Source organism: Kogia breviceps, chromosome 2, assembly GCF_026419965.1.
Source record: "Kogia breviceps isolate mKogBre1 chromosome 2, mKogBre1 haplotype 1, whole genome shotgun sequence".
Taxonomy (NCBI): Eukaryota; Metazoa; Chordata; class Mammalia; order Artiodactyla; family Physeteridae; genus Kogia; species Kogia breviceps.
Window position 1 is genome coordinate 146,226,897 of NC_081311.1, and position 15,424 is coordinate 146,242,320.

The 15,424-nt window shown below is 33.3% G+C and overlaps 1 protein-coding gene across 3 annotated transcripts in view; it reads left to right on the plus strand.

Annotated features, from left to right (window-relative positions):
* Positions 1-15,424, plus strand: part of AGPS (alkylglycerone phosphate synthase) — a 148,559-nt gene that overhangs the window by 68,170 nt on the left and 64,965 nt on the right. For all 3 annotated transcript variants that reach the window (XM_059055146.2, XM_067026340.1, XM_067026339.1), the window contains exon 11: positions 12,178-12,305. In XM_059055146.2, the coding sequence (XP_058911129.2) occupies positions 12,178-12,305 (128 nt within the window). The remainder of the gene's footprint in view (positions 1-12,177; positions 12,306-15,424) is intronic.

The window sequence follows — 15,424 nt, forward strand, 5'->3', positions numbered from 1 at the left end:
AAAGAAAGACATGTTTTATATATTTAAATATATATATTTTTAAGTTTTATGACTTTAATTTAGTACTTCATAAAGTTTTTATTATAAGAACATCTTATTAAACTTTCTCTTGAATTTTGCTTTTTTATGTTTTTAGAGCCAGCTTAGTCCTTTTGGTGTTATTTTGTTTTTCTTTTAGAGTTTTTAATCAATTTCAGGAAGAGTAGCTGTTAGGGTTTAAAATGGTTTGCTTTTACATTTATTGGTATGGTATTTTCTAATCTCTGAATTATCAGGAGGAAAGGACTAATAAAGTATTATCTTATTGCCTTGTCTTTCTATAATTATATCTTTTGTTATTTGCTACTTGGTTTTTGAAGAAGTGGAATTTAAAATTCTGTTGATTCACATATCTTTTAAAACTTATGTTGGTCTTTTATTTTTTCACTACTTGAGTCATCTCCTTTGCTTGGTTACTTAATGCTAGGTAGATAAGAATGTAGTTCTTCATCTTATGCAAAACATTTAATTTAATTTCTGTACCTATGAGGGAGGAAAAACACTAACCTTCCCTCTAGTTTGCAATCTAACTGTTATGTAGGTACTGTGAATTTTATGGATAAGGTGAAGGTGGGCATATTTTTCAATTCTTAGCATGGTATAGAGGGATAGTTACCCCTTAAATTCAGAGAAATGAAAGTGTTTCCAAGTTACCAGAGGAACTCACTACTAAGTCAGAAGGTGGTGCAAGCTGTCAAAAGATTTTCAAAACATCTAGCTATATTCATGGATAAAAAAGTGCACTTATGATAAACTAGGATGTTAGTGCATAAATTCTAACTTTTGATGGTAACATCAAGGAAAAAATAAATTATGTGTCTTAGTGATGTACTAGAGGTCAACTCTTAAATTGATGACCAGTGGTATAGCTTAGATATTTTTCATGATAATTAGTGACAAACCTCTGTCGAGGTGTTTCACCAATTTACTCTCTTATTCCTTTTCTGATCAGTGTACTCTTCTGTGGAAAAACAGAACTATACTTTTAATGAGAAAAATATAATGTTAAATTCCTTTAAAATAATATAGTTCTCTAAAAAATATTATTTTGGAACTTCTTGTATTAATGCATCATCCAAGAGTTAACTGAAAGAATATAACTTTTTCCAGTCAAATGTCAAATTGAATAACAAATAGGTATTAAAACTGATAATGATTAATTTTACTATTGGTATATACATAGTTGGAGTCAACTCTGTAAATTACCTTTTCAAGTAGCTACATCAAAACATTTTTTTCTCCCATCAATTAGCGTTTAAAAAATTCTGGTTGCTAGGTACTGTGCTGGCACACTCAAGGACACAGGTAATAATTGACCATTAAAATTGAATAAGATAAATTCTATGATAGAAATAAATGAAGGAGAAGTACAGACAAAGGTCATGTTGATGGGTGCTTAGGAAGACTTCCGCAGAGGGGTTATGCCTAAAGTGGTCCTTCAAGGATGATAATGAGAAAATAATTCTAGGCAGAGTTGAGGGAATAAGGTGGGGAGGGAGTTGCCCTACAGAGAGAACTAACTGCATGTGAACAGGCTTAAAAGTGAGAAAGAGCTGTGTCTGCCTTGTGAAGGTGCCAGTTTTTCAGTGTGACTGGAACTTAAGATTTAACTGTAGAGTGAAGTTGACAGCAGGTCAGGGTGTGGAGTAGTAAAGGTTGCAGGATGGCTGGAGAGATAATTTGGTCTTTTATCCCTTTATAATAGTTTGAACTTTATCCAAAAGACTGGACTACTTCCTTCAATAGTAAATTATTGTACGAATTTAAGGAAGGCAAACTCATTATTATAATAAAGTAAGCAAAGAAATACAGTTTATTAGAAACATATGTACAAGGGTAAGTTACTATATTTAAATGAGATTTTATTATAAATACCCATGCAAAATGCCATACTGATTTAAGAGCATGAACCTTGAAATCTTTTAGATCTGGATTTCAATCCTGGTTTTACCATTTATATTTCTGTGACTGTAAATTAGGTAGTTCTCTATGCCCAATGTCCTCAGCTGTAAAATGGGGATAATAAAAGTATCTATATTCAAAAGCTTTTTGAGAGGATCAAACAAAATTATGCTAAACAGTTTATAAGCATGTAGTAAGTATTCAACAAATGTTAAACTGTTTATTATTTTGGCATCAGTGATCTTTATAAGTATATTTATGGTCCCTAATCCCCATTTCTGAATGTATGTGGATATAGAGTAATCTTAATATAGGCCAGGAGACAGCATGACTGAGAGAATAAATTTATGTGAAATCATATTCTTTTATAATATGTATTTTCTCTTGCCATTTTGAACTATCTAAATAATAACCTCCTGCCTTAAATATGAATCATAAACTTTTCCTTGAGCTTTAGAAAATACTTTGTTTTGCTATAGTTAAATCATTTGATGACAACCTTGAAAGTATCACCATTATAAAAAAACCTATTTTCCCCCATCCTGCTAAGTTCCACATGTGGTTAACCAAGTTAAGTTTAATGTTTTTATCTTGTTTTGTGTTATGAATTTTTCATAATGATTATTTTGACAAGCAGGTTCCTCCCGTTTTAGATGTTATAGTATCATGATCAATTAATGAAAACCATAATAAATAAAGCATTTGAAATGTTTTATATTCTTTTCCTATATGTGGAATTTGCTAGTAACTTATAATGATTTGCTCTTTTATTTGAAAAATGGCTAAAAGTACAATTTTTTTTTTAACTCGTTACCCACCCTTGTTTTAGCCTTTGCTCTAAAATGAAACATATGAAAAGCTTACTTTCAGTCCTATGTAGTTTTACTTCATCTTTTGGTTAAATAAAGCTCATCCTTTAGTAGATTCCTTAGGAAAGGGACATTCGTATATCCCATGAGTTCTGGAATGTTCTAATCTACTTTTCTATGACCTTGATGCCTGCAGGACAGCTTGAGTGGCTTTAATATTCATGGGTCACACTTTTTTTCCTTGTTTTTTGAAAATACTATTCCACTGTTGCTTTGGTTTTGTATGTTGTTTTAAAGAAATCTAATGCCAATTCTCTTGACTTTTTGCCTGGAGGCAGTGAGGATTTTTTTTTTTTTCTTTATCATTAAAGTTTACTTTTACAACTCAGAGTTGATTGTTGTGGGTCATTTTGCTCTGGTACCCAGTGGACTCTTTCTGTGTGTATATGCTGTTCTTTTATTTCTGTAAAGCTTTTCTTTGGATTGTAGAGTTAAATATTAGGGTTTTGGATTCTCTTCCCCCTGCTGTTTTGATTTTTCTTCTTCAGGGACACCAATTATACATTTGTCTGACTTTCTTTGCTTATTTTCCATTTCAACCATGATTTCTCTTTTTTTCTCAACTTCTTTCTTTATTTTATTTTCATTCTCTTGGTTATTTTCTTGCTTTTCTTCAATGCCTTGTATTAAATTTTCATTTGAATCTATTCTCTCTTCTCCTTTGGATACCTTGTAACCCAGCCTTCATTTTTTTAATGTTTTGTTGTTCTATTTCTTCCCTGAGTTTGGTCATCTTTTCTGTCATTTTATCTTGTTTTTTTGTCCATTTATGTTTTTAGTGTTTATGTTTCTAATTCAGCTGTTCTTTTCATATCCCCAAATGCTTGTTTGACCGTGTTTAATTGCGTTTGAAATGTTGTGTATACAGTTTTCTTCAGGATCATGGTTTTGTGGGGGATACTTTTCATCAGCAGAAAAGCTATTATTTCCATTTTCTAATGTTTTGCAGTAGTTTTGTATGGATTTGGTCTGCTTTTTTCTGTTCCTGTTATTACTTGGAATGGGTTCCCAGTTTGAGAGTGTTCTGTTCTGTCACTTCTACCCTCTTTTGTGCTATTTGCTTAATAGATGGTGGTGTTTTTGGTGGGAGAAGCCATGGCATGTCCTGTTTCTCTTTCATTTCTATCAGATCTTTAATTTTCCTCCTAATTTTATTCTTTCCCTCCACTGCCTTGTCTCCAAGGAGTACCGCACTCCTTTAATTTAATGTTTCTTTGAAGATACTTCCCTTACTTCTCCAAGGGTGTCATTTCTGGTTCCTTCCATTTTCAAACCCCTCCTCATAGCCAGGGTTATGGATTACCAAGTCTTATACAGTATTTGGAGTTTATTGTTGAACTTTTGCTTTCTGGCGTTGATTTTGTCTCTGCTTACTTTAAGTCCTCTGCTACCCTCTACTCTTCCTTAGGGAGTCTTCTAAACCCTCCCTTACTCACTTTCTGCCCTTATAAGCTTGTAGCAGCTGGAAGGCTGTAGAAGGTCTGTTGGAGTTTTTTCTTTTCATGTCTATTTATGGGTAATTAGAAAGTCATAGTGTTTTCTTGTCTTCTTTTAATACTAAAGTGTATGTCCTGTGTGGTTTTATTTATTTTCCTTGTTGATTTTCATGTTTGGGGGGAGGGGGGTAGAGGGAGAGGGAAGATTCAGAATCAAATGATTACCTTTCTTCTTAGTCCTGAGGTCACCCGAACGTATATTTTCAAATTATGAAAGATTTTATTTACGTCAAGCAGATACTTGCATTTTGTATTAGCTAGTAGTTGAAGCTTTCAGTTTTCTTAAGAACGCTATATTTGAAATTATAAAACAAAATTCTAAAATGTACAGCAACATATTTTTATTGAAACAGAAAGAAAAGTGAATGACATGCCTCTATGATGTCACATTGCCATGGAGTTGTTTACAAACAATTACATAAAGTGGATATAAAATATTGGTATAATGTGCATATAATCAAGTGATAAGTAGTCTAAGTAGTTTTATATCATTCCACTGACATAAAATTCCCAGAGCAAAAGAATCAATAAATATAATAAAGCCCAAAAGAAGTGAGCCTTTCAGTGAAGTGAATTTAGATGTAAACATTTATGATTGGATTAATTTGAATATAAGTCTGGATGGAAGAACTGCCTTGTGCCAGACTGCATTTGGGACTTGGATGGAGTTTCCTTTTACAGTGAGGACCCCCCCAACCCCTAACTCCTGCTGCAGAACTCATAGCTGGATAGTTGCACAGACTTGCCTTGGTCATTTCATTAACCTTGCAACAATGCAAAGTCTCATTTTACTAATTTTTATTTTTTAACCTTACTTATAGTGTTATGGTGGGTTTTACCACTTTAGAATGCCTGCTATATGTATGAGGCAATATGGGTGTACAGAAATTTAAGGCATGGTCACTTCTTACTAGTACCTTAAAATTGGGGTGTAGAATTAGAATTTTAAGGAAAGTTTGCCAGTGTTTTATACATATATATTTTAAAATAAACTTTTTGAGTAAGTACATGTTCAAAGTTAAAATATGTACATACATGTACAAAATTCAAAAGGTACAAAAGACATAAAGGGAAAAATCTGCCTTCTATCCCTGTCTTTTAGGCATCTCCCTTGCCCAGAGTAACACTTTTGCTATTTATAAGCGTATATGTATGTGTTTTTAAAAACACAAATGGGAGTTTACTACTCTTTGATTTATTCTTAATTTTATAACGCTCACTTTATCACATTTAGAACCACTTCATTCTTTTTGGCAGCTACCTGATATTCCATTGGTATGTACTCTGTTCTATTTAAGCAGACCCTCATTGATTGGCTTTTAAATGGCTTCTAATTTTTTCTTTGGATTATATTTAGGTTATATTATATGTGGTAATTTATAGAAATATTTTCAAATGGCTTTATTTCTGAGATGTAAAGAAATATTACACAAAAAGTCAGGAACTTGGAGTTTAATTTTATTTTTTTTATTTTATATTTTTAAAAGATTCTTTTTTTTTCAAAAATTTTTTTTCAAAATTTACTTATTTATTTTTGGCTGCATTGGTTCTTCCTTGCTGCGCTTGGGCTTTCTCTGGTTGTGGTGAGTGAGGGCTACTCTTCGTTGTGGTGCACGGGCTTCTCCTTGCGGTGGCTTCTGTTGTTGTGGAGCACGGGCTCTAGGCACACAGGCTTCAGTAGTTGTGGCACATGGGCTCAATAGTTGTGGCTTGTGGGCTCTAGAGCACAGGCTCAGTATTTGGGGTGCATGGGCTTAGTTGCTCTGTGGCATGTGGGATCTTCCCGGACCAGGGCTCGAACCCTTGTCCCCTGCCTTTGCAGGAGGATTCTTAACCACTGCACCACCAGGGAAGTCCCTGGAGTTTAATTTTAAATAGAGAAATTTTCCTGTCTAAAATCAAGGCTTATACTAACCTTTTTTTTTCCACAGTTTTCCAGCTTGAGTTTATTTATTTATTTACTTTTTTATTGGAGAAAAATTGCTTTACAATGTTGTGTTAGTTTCTGCTGTACAATGAAGTGAATCAGCTATATGTATACATATATCCCCTCCCTCTTGGACCTCCCTCCCACCCCCAACCCCCAACTTTCTTTTCTGTAATGAATTTCAACCTGGTGACTTTGGAGTTTGAACAAGTATTTATTAAAGTTTTCTGTAGTCTGCGGAGAGACTAGAATAAATAGAAAAGATGATTCATGCCTTTAGGAGCTTATGCCTGACAAATTTCAGTTTGTTTGTAGAAACAACTTTCAGCATGAGATGTTAATTCTAAGACTACCAGGAACTTCGAAAAATGTTGAAAAGAGTAGAAAAAATTACAAATAAGCTTAGGGATGGTGTCAGTATAGTAGCAGAATTAGCAACTTTAAAAATTAAATTGATACTGCTTGTCTTGGTAAGAAAGAATAGGTGTAATAGATAATTCTGTGTTGGTGGATGAGAAGACAGCATAGTCTGTCAGCCTTATGCCTCTTTCTGGCAAAGGTTTAGAGTTCTTTTAGACTCTTTCTGTAACCTAAGATACCTGTTTCTAAAAATACCCCTATTTCTAAAATGTATGGCTCATAGCTCCTTGTTTAAGAAGATAACTCTGAAGTTTCCTTTGTTTTATTGAGATATAATTTACATGCCATAAAATTCACCTGTTTAAAATGTATCACTTAGAAAGGATAGTTCCTAGGGTTATTGTTTGAGATTTTTTGTGAGCTTAGGAGGGGTCCTCCCCACTGTTCCCCCCACCCTAGTTTTATTGAGCAATAATTGACATACATCCCTGTATAAGTTTAAGGTGTGTACAGCATGATGGTTTGATTTACATATATTGTGAAATGATTACCACAAAAGGTTTAGTTAACATCCATCATCTCATATAGATACAATTTTTAAAAAATGAAAAAAAATTTCTTTTTGTGATGAGAACTCTGAGGATCTACTACTCTCTTAACAACTTTCTTGTATATCATACAGCAGCGTTAACAGTAGTCATCATGTTGTACATTACATCCTTGATACTTATTTATCTTATAACTGAAAGTTTGTACCTTTTGACCACCTTCCTCCCCCTACCCTCTGTCTTTGGTAACCACAAATCTGATGTCTTTTTCTGTGAGTTTGGTGTATTTTTATTGTTTGTTTATTTTTATTAGATTCCACATAAAAGTGAAATCATATAATACTTGTCTTCCTCTATCTGACTTATTTAACTTACATAATGCCTTCAAGGTCTATCCATGTTGTCACAAATGATGGGATTTCCTCATTTTTTTTATGCCTGAATAATATACTCCATTGTATATATATATACCACAACTTCTTTATCCGTTCATTCATCGATGAACACTTAGGTTGTTTCTGTGGTTGGCTGTTGTAAATAATGCTGCTATGAACCTGGGGGGTTGCAAATATCTTTCTGAGTTAGTGTTTTTGTTTCTTTCAGATATATTCCCTCCCAGAAGTGGAATTGCTGGATCATATGGTAGTTCCATGTTTAATTTTTTTAGGAACCATCATACTGTTTTCCATAGTGACTGCACTGATTTATAATCCTACCAACAGTGCACAAGGGTTCCCTTTTCTCCATATCCATGCCAGCGTTTGTTATTTCTTATCTTTTTGATAATGGCCATTCTGGATGGTGTGAGGTGATACCTCTTTGTGGTTTCAATTTGCCTTCCCCTAGTGATGTTGAACATCTTTCCATGTACCTGTTGGCCATTTGTATATCTTCTTTGGAAAAATGTCTATTCATGTCCTTTGCCTGTTTGTTTTTTGTTGTTGTTGTTGCTGTTGTTTTTTGCAATAAGCGGGCTTCTCACTGTTGTGGCCTCTCCCGTTGCGGAGCACAGGCTCTGGACGCGCAGGCTCAGCGGCCATGGCTCACGGGCCCAGCCGCTCTGCGGCATGTGGGATCTTCCCAGACCGGGGCACGAACCCGTGTCCCCTGCATCGGCAGGCGGACTCTCAACCACTGCGCCACCAGGGAAGCCCGCCTGTTTTTTTAATTGAATTGTTATTTGCTATTGAGTTGTCTGAATTCTTTATATATTTTAGATATTAACTTCTTATCAGGTAAATAGTTTGCATATATTTTTTCCAATTCTGTAGGTTGTCTTTTCACTTTGTTTATGGTTTCTTTTGCTGTGCAGAAAGAATTTTTTTAGTTTGATGTAGTCCCACTTATTTGTTTTTTATTTTGTTGCTTGTGCTTTAGGTGTGATTTCCAAAAAATCATTACCAATACATGTGTCAGGGAGCTTTTCCCCTATGTTTTCTTCTGGGAGCTTCATGGTTTCAGATCTTACACACAAGCCTTTAAACATTTGAGTTAATTTTTTTGAGTGGTGTAAGATAGGGGTCAGGTTTCATTCTTTTACATGTCAATGTTCAGTTTTCCCAGCGCCATTTATTAAAGAGACTGTGTTTTCTCCTTTGAGTACTGTCAGCTCCTTTGTCAAATGTTGTATGACTGTACATGCTTGGGTTTATTTCTGGGCTCTTGATTCTGTTCCATTGATCTGTTTGTTTTTATTCCAGTACCATACTCTTTTCTATAGCTTTAGAGTATAGCTTGAAATCAGTTAAGTGTGATGCCTCCTGCTTTGTTCTTTCTCAGGATTTCTTTGGCTATTTGGAGTCTTTTGTGGTTCCATTTAAGTTTTAGGAGTGTTATTTTTTTTTCTTTAAAATTGCCATTGGAATCTTGATGGGAATTGCATTGAGTCTATAGATGTCTTTTGGTAGTACTGACATTTTAACAATACTAATTTTTTCAACCCATGAATGAACACAGGATACCTTTCCATTTACTTGTGTCTTCTTCAATTTTTTTTTTTTTTCATCAGTGTCTTAGTTTTCAGAGTAGAGATCTTCTACCTCCCTGGTTAAATTTATTCCTAAGTATTTTATTGCTTTTGATGCTCTTGTAAATGGGATCAATTTCTTTATCTCTCTTTCAGAAAATTCACTGTTAATGTATAGAAACGCTTCTGATTTTTGTATGTTAATTTTGTATCCTGCAACTGTACTGAATTTGCTGATTAGTTTGAATAGTTTTTTGGTTGACTCTTTAGGGTTTTCTGTACAGTTGTTCCTCAGTATCTGCAGGGGATTGCTTCTAGAAACCCCTGCAGATACCAGAATTTGCAGATGTTTATCGCTTATATAAAATGGCATGGTATAGCCAACCATATATAAAATCATGTCATCTACAAATAGAGACAGTTTTACTTCTTCCTTTCCAGTTTTTATGCCTTTTATTTTTTTCTCTTGCCTGGTTGCTGTACCTAGGACTTCCAGTATCCCCAGACAAACAGCTGGCCTGCAATTTTGCCTGTATCTCCAATAAATTTATCCGTGTCTTCCCAATTACCTTTTACCACATCCTTCACTGTTTTCAAGAGTATTCTTGAAACTTCTTGAACTTCTTCATGCTCTGTTGCAAATAATCTTCGAAAAAAAGATTGGGAGCTGTTTTATGGCTTATTTCTTCCTCTGGCACAATCTCTGAGCTAAGGCTGTGGAGGTGGGTGTGGGGACAGTGGCATGTTTTTCTCTGAGGACACCCTTACTTTAGAAACTAAGTGCTGGGGAGAAGGAGGAAGGAAAGTAGGTCTTGGTTTGCTTCTCCTGGCAAGACACCAGCCCTTTACAAGCCAGGGCAAAGGGTTGGGACCATAGACTGAGTGCATCACTCAAAGTAGAGCCTCTGTCCCACCAGTTTAGGCTGGGTGCAAGAAGTGAGCCCCTCCTCACCTCTTAGCTGCACTTGCCTAAAACTTAGTCTCAGGAAAGGTAGCTGAGGCAGAGTGTTACATGGAATAGGGTCAAAGGTTTTTTTGAAGTTAAGAAAGTTTGTGTATCTATCCAAGAGAAAGGAAGACATATATCCACATAAAAACTTGTACACCTATATTTGTAGTAGCATTATTCATAGTAGCCAAAATATGGAAACCTGTGGAACTTTCAGCCTCACCCCCTGACCTCTAGGGAGGGGAGGGGAGAAGAGAGGAGTAGCCGGAAGTTGAATTAGTCACCCATGATCTGTGGTTTAGTCATCACGCCTGTGTAATGAAGCCTCCATAAAAATCCCTAAATTATGAGTTTCAGAGGACTATTGGGTTGGTAAACACATGGAGGTGCTGGGAGGGTGGTGTGTTTGGAGAGGGCTTGGGAACTCTGCACCTTTTCCCCCATACTTTGTTCTGTGCATCTCTTCTGTTTGATTGTTCCTGAGTTGTTTCCTTTTATAACAAGCTGGTAATCGAGTTTAAAAAAAAGTAGAAACCCAAATGTCCATACCATACAATGGAATAATATCCAGCAATGAAAAGGAATGAAGTACTTAGTACATGCTACAACATGGATGAACCTTGAAAACATGTAAGTGAAAGTAGCCAGTCACAAATGGACACATATTGTAAGATTCTTTTTATATGAAATGCTTGGAATAGGCAAATTTCTAGAGACAAAGTATACTGGTGTTTGTCTAAGGCTGAGCTGTATGTGGGGGGAAAATGGGTACGGGTTTTATTTTTGGGGGTGATGAAAATGTAAACTTAGATAGTAGTAATAGTTGCATATATCTGTAAATAGTTTAAAACCATTGAATTTTACATTTTAAATAGGTGAATTTTATGATCTGTGAATTATATCTCAATAAAGATGCTAAAATAAAAGAAAGTCTAGTCACTCTTACTATCTTTTAAAATGTACAAGATATATCTTTCTTTTTATTCAAATATTAGTCAGGCCAACTTTGCAGAGCTTTGGTGATTTTTACATATCATAATAGGGTTGTATTTGCTATCTAAGTAGGAAATCATTTGTATATGTGACATATTGTGATATAATGTAGTTTAATCTTTGTGGACTTGTAGTTTTTAATCTTCTACAGTATTATATATTAACATTTTATTTTAGGTATATTATAAATTTATTGGAAGCATTGATTTTTGTGATGCTTTTAACTTATTTCTAGTATTGTAATTAAGTTCTATAATTTCAGATTTCCCTTTTGTTCTTTTTTCCATGATTCTCAGAAAATTTACTTAATAGTATTAATAATAATTCATATCATTTGTACATTAGAAAGCACTGACTTTGAAAGCTTGGCTTTTTGAATGCAATTATTTTTATCTATGTCTCTTCAAATATTTTAGCATAGCTATTTAGATCATGTAGTTATATTTAACTTGCATTTTTCCTCTCTGATTTGTCCTCCACTCCTCCATGTAATAAAGAAAAGGACATTTGTTTCATTGATGGTCTTCTTCTGCTAGCTATTTATAACTATTTTGTCTCTGAAATACATTTCTTTTTTTCTTCTAAGGGCATCTTAATATTGCCTTTATCTTTTCTTCGTATGAATTCTTAGGAAAAAAGGCAAAATGTAATAGTCTCTCTAATTTCTTCTGTCAACTTAAATTCTCATAGAAAATTAGATTCTTTTTGCCCCAGTAAATTGTTGTCATAGTAAAAATAGGTTCAACTATCAAAATATACTTTTGTTTGAATGCATATGAGATATAAAAACCTGTTGTTTTTCAGATTTAAATTTTAATAAGTTATAATGCTTTAAAAACTGTTTAAAATTAACCTCTTTGGAGAAAGGTTACCTTAAAATGTTTTAAAATATTTATACATAACTAAGAAAAATGTATTCTAAAAACTTTTTTTAGAAATTATAAAATTTGCTTAGATGTTTTTGTAGAAGGACTTGAGTAGCCATTATTCCCCATATAGAATAGATTAAATAGATTTAAATATGATTAATAGAATAAATTAGTAGAATAAATAGATAAAGTAGATTTAAATATGATTTAGAAAATTGGCATGTGATGATATATTGGATTATTCCCCCTTCTTTTTCAGGAACTCTTGGTGTGATAACAGAAGCTACAATAAAAATCAGACCAATCCCTGAATACCAAAAGTATGGCTCAGTAGCTTTCCCTAATTTTGAACGAGGAGTAGCCTGTTTAAGAGAAATTGCAAAACAGGTAAAAACAAAAACCCACCCATATATATTTATATTTTTAAAATTCTGCTGCATAATTGATTTTGATATGTCACATATAATCTTCATATTTAGTTGTGTTATATTTGTGATTTTTACCCAGTTCTGTATGAAAAGGTAATGTTGTAAAATCATCCCTTTAAGTTCAGTTGCTATTTCTTTGAGTAATTATACACCTATTTCTTGGTTTAAAGAATGCTGTACAATTTTAAGACAAGGTAAGGTATGTATCTGAGTTGATGGCTTCAAATGTCTCTGCCTTTTATTGAATGTTTTCTTAAGTTATTTTTGGGTAAGATATTTTGTGATTAATTGCAGTAATATTGCATTTTTCTTAAGATATTTATTGAAATTAAAATAATTGGCTGAATATTAATGGCCCCAAAATACAGAAATTAAATATAAATAACCAAACTTTATCAATTCTTAGAATGTTCTGCTACTAGGCCTTACTTGTTTTTTAATATTTCCTAAGCTATATCTTAAATTAAGTAATATAATATAGCATAACATAATACAAGATATTTAGATATAAGCTAAGAAAAATTCCCACTTTCCCCTTCTTTAAAAAAAGGGATTATATTGTCAAGGGTTTTAAAAAGACTAAATAATGCCAAGTAATTTTATTTCTGCGTTAGTTGTGTGTATCAGTGTGGGAATTCTTGCATTTCTTTAGACATTTGGTTCATTGTTTGAACTGTAATGGTTTGTGAAAAAATTCTTATTTCAGCATTTCCCAGCAGGGAGGAAGTCAAGGGAATACTCCAGCCTCTCTCTTCGTGCTTTCTCCAAACTCAGAGTTCTTTAATACTTCCCATCAGCTATACCCAATTTGAATCTTGAGTGCAAGGGAGCTTTCTGATGTGACCCATATAGGTCAGCTTCTGGGTATTCAGAGTAGGGTGGAGGGAGGATCTGATAAGGAAAGAGTGGTATCTAGCAAGTACTTCATTTCATTGTGGACTTTGTAAGGTACTGAGTCTTATCTTCATACCATTCTAAGAGAACCAAACCACTATTAATGTTTTAAAAAAATATAAATGAGTTTAAAAAAATGTTACATTTACCCACATATTTACCATTTCCAGTGCTCTTTATTCCATACACTCAGTTTTGCCTTCTGAGACACTCATTCTTTCTTACAGTTTCTCACTTTTAAAAAGTCCAACTATATGATCACCTAATCTAACAGTTGAGAAGGGTAGTTTTTATAATTTCCAAGTAGCTTCAGTTACTTATCATTAGATTGCTTTTTCCGTATCACAATTTAGTCATAGGCTCCTTAATCTTGGTTGTCTTACTCCTACGTAAAGGGAGAGTTTTAAAAGATGAATAGTCATGGAATGAACATTCTTGAACTTGTGGCAGGTTACTTTGGTGGTGTTAATGCAGAAGTGATGAGGTTGAAATCCTTAAGAGGTCCTAATTCACTTGAACTTTGAGGATATTATATTACGGTTAAGGAGCTAGTATTATGCTATGTTTGCTAAAATAACAAGATGGCAGTAATATTTAAAAGTAGAATTATTGAGTAAAGCAGTGGAGATAAGTTTTAGATGTAAATATTTGAGCACCGAGCGGTAAAGTTCATGTGTGTTCTGATAACTTGTTGCTAAACCCTTCCATCACTTAAAGACCAAGGAAGTAACTTTGAATTTAAGATACCTCAGGTATTAAGAAACAAAAGAAGTACTTGAAGAGCCTTATGGTTTTGCCTGTGAATTCATTCCTAGAGGAATGGGAAACTAGGGTTTTTTTGTTCTTTTTAAGAAAATAACCATAAATTCACCAATTAAAAATCAAAATAAAAGCAAGTATTTTCCATAAATAAATTATATTTTCTGATTAATTTCAAATCTTCCTTAATGAGATTTTTTAAATTCTAGTGTTTTCACTTTATATTGTAGTTCATTCTTTGTGTTAAGTACTTTTATTTTATTTGCTTTTCATCTTTGTCAAGCTTGACTATATCCCCTCCAAGAAAAGCTTTATTATTAAAGATAGTTTATATTGTCCCTCTTGTTCAAGTTTTGAATGACATGTTTTTAGTTGACCATTATTGCCTCCATTTTTTTAATGGCAAAATAAACATGAATGCCAAATTTGATTTTTAAAATAATTATAGAATTTATAAAAATTTATAAAAATACTTTTGTATGTATTTTTAACAAAAGATCTTAATGAGTACACACTCAGTCTATGTTGGCCAACTCTGCCCCTTCACAATACCTCCACTCTGTTGAACACAGATTTAGTAGACTTGTTAAAAAGTGTTGTTATATGATCTTTGGAATAGAAGTAGACATTTTATGCTTTCCTGAGTGCTCCATCTGCTTTTCCGCATTAAAAATACTCACATGTAAATCTGTCTTAGGTTTCATTAATGAGAAATGGTGTACAAATATGTCAAAATCCTTAATTTATAATTTCACTAAAATTGGAAATATTGAATTTAAACATAAATAGTTGGGGCAGTTTGATGCAGTTTTTGTTACAATTTAATATGCTCCTGATAGAAAATAACAGATAAGAGCTACTTGTGATAATGAAAGGCAGGTGGTAACATTTTTCTTCATCTTTGCATAAGTCAATAAAAGTTTTTTAAAAAAATTCTTTGGATATTTACAATATGACCATAATCTACATTCACTACACAAAACTATATTGAATATATATATATCTTGGGATAAATAAAGGTGATGATTGATAGAAAGTGCCACCCTGTGGTTAAAAACCAGGTCAAAAAGAAAGCTCCTTTCTAATCTATAGTTTTAATAATTTGGTTCTCTGTAATTAGTAATAGATAATTTTTAGAGGCATAAATACCATGTAATTGGAAAACTTGCCTTACTTGAAACTGATTGAAAAGTCTAGACAGATAATATTTCATTCTCAAATGTTGTTCTTATGAATGAAACAGTTGCTAAGAATAGTTACTGGGATTTGGAAATATTCCACTGTTTGGGGAACCTGCATTTTTTACTCTTGTTATACTCCACATATAGAGAGGCATTCCCTTTCCTGGAAATGGGTAAATGTATTATGTTTAGGAACATTTATATATTAGTTTATAGAGTACACAAATCTCATGTGTCAAGAATG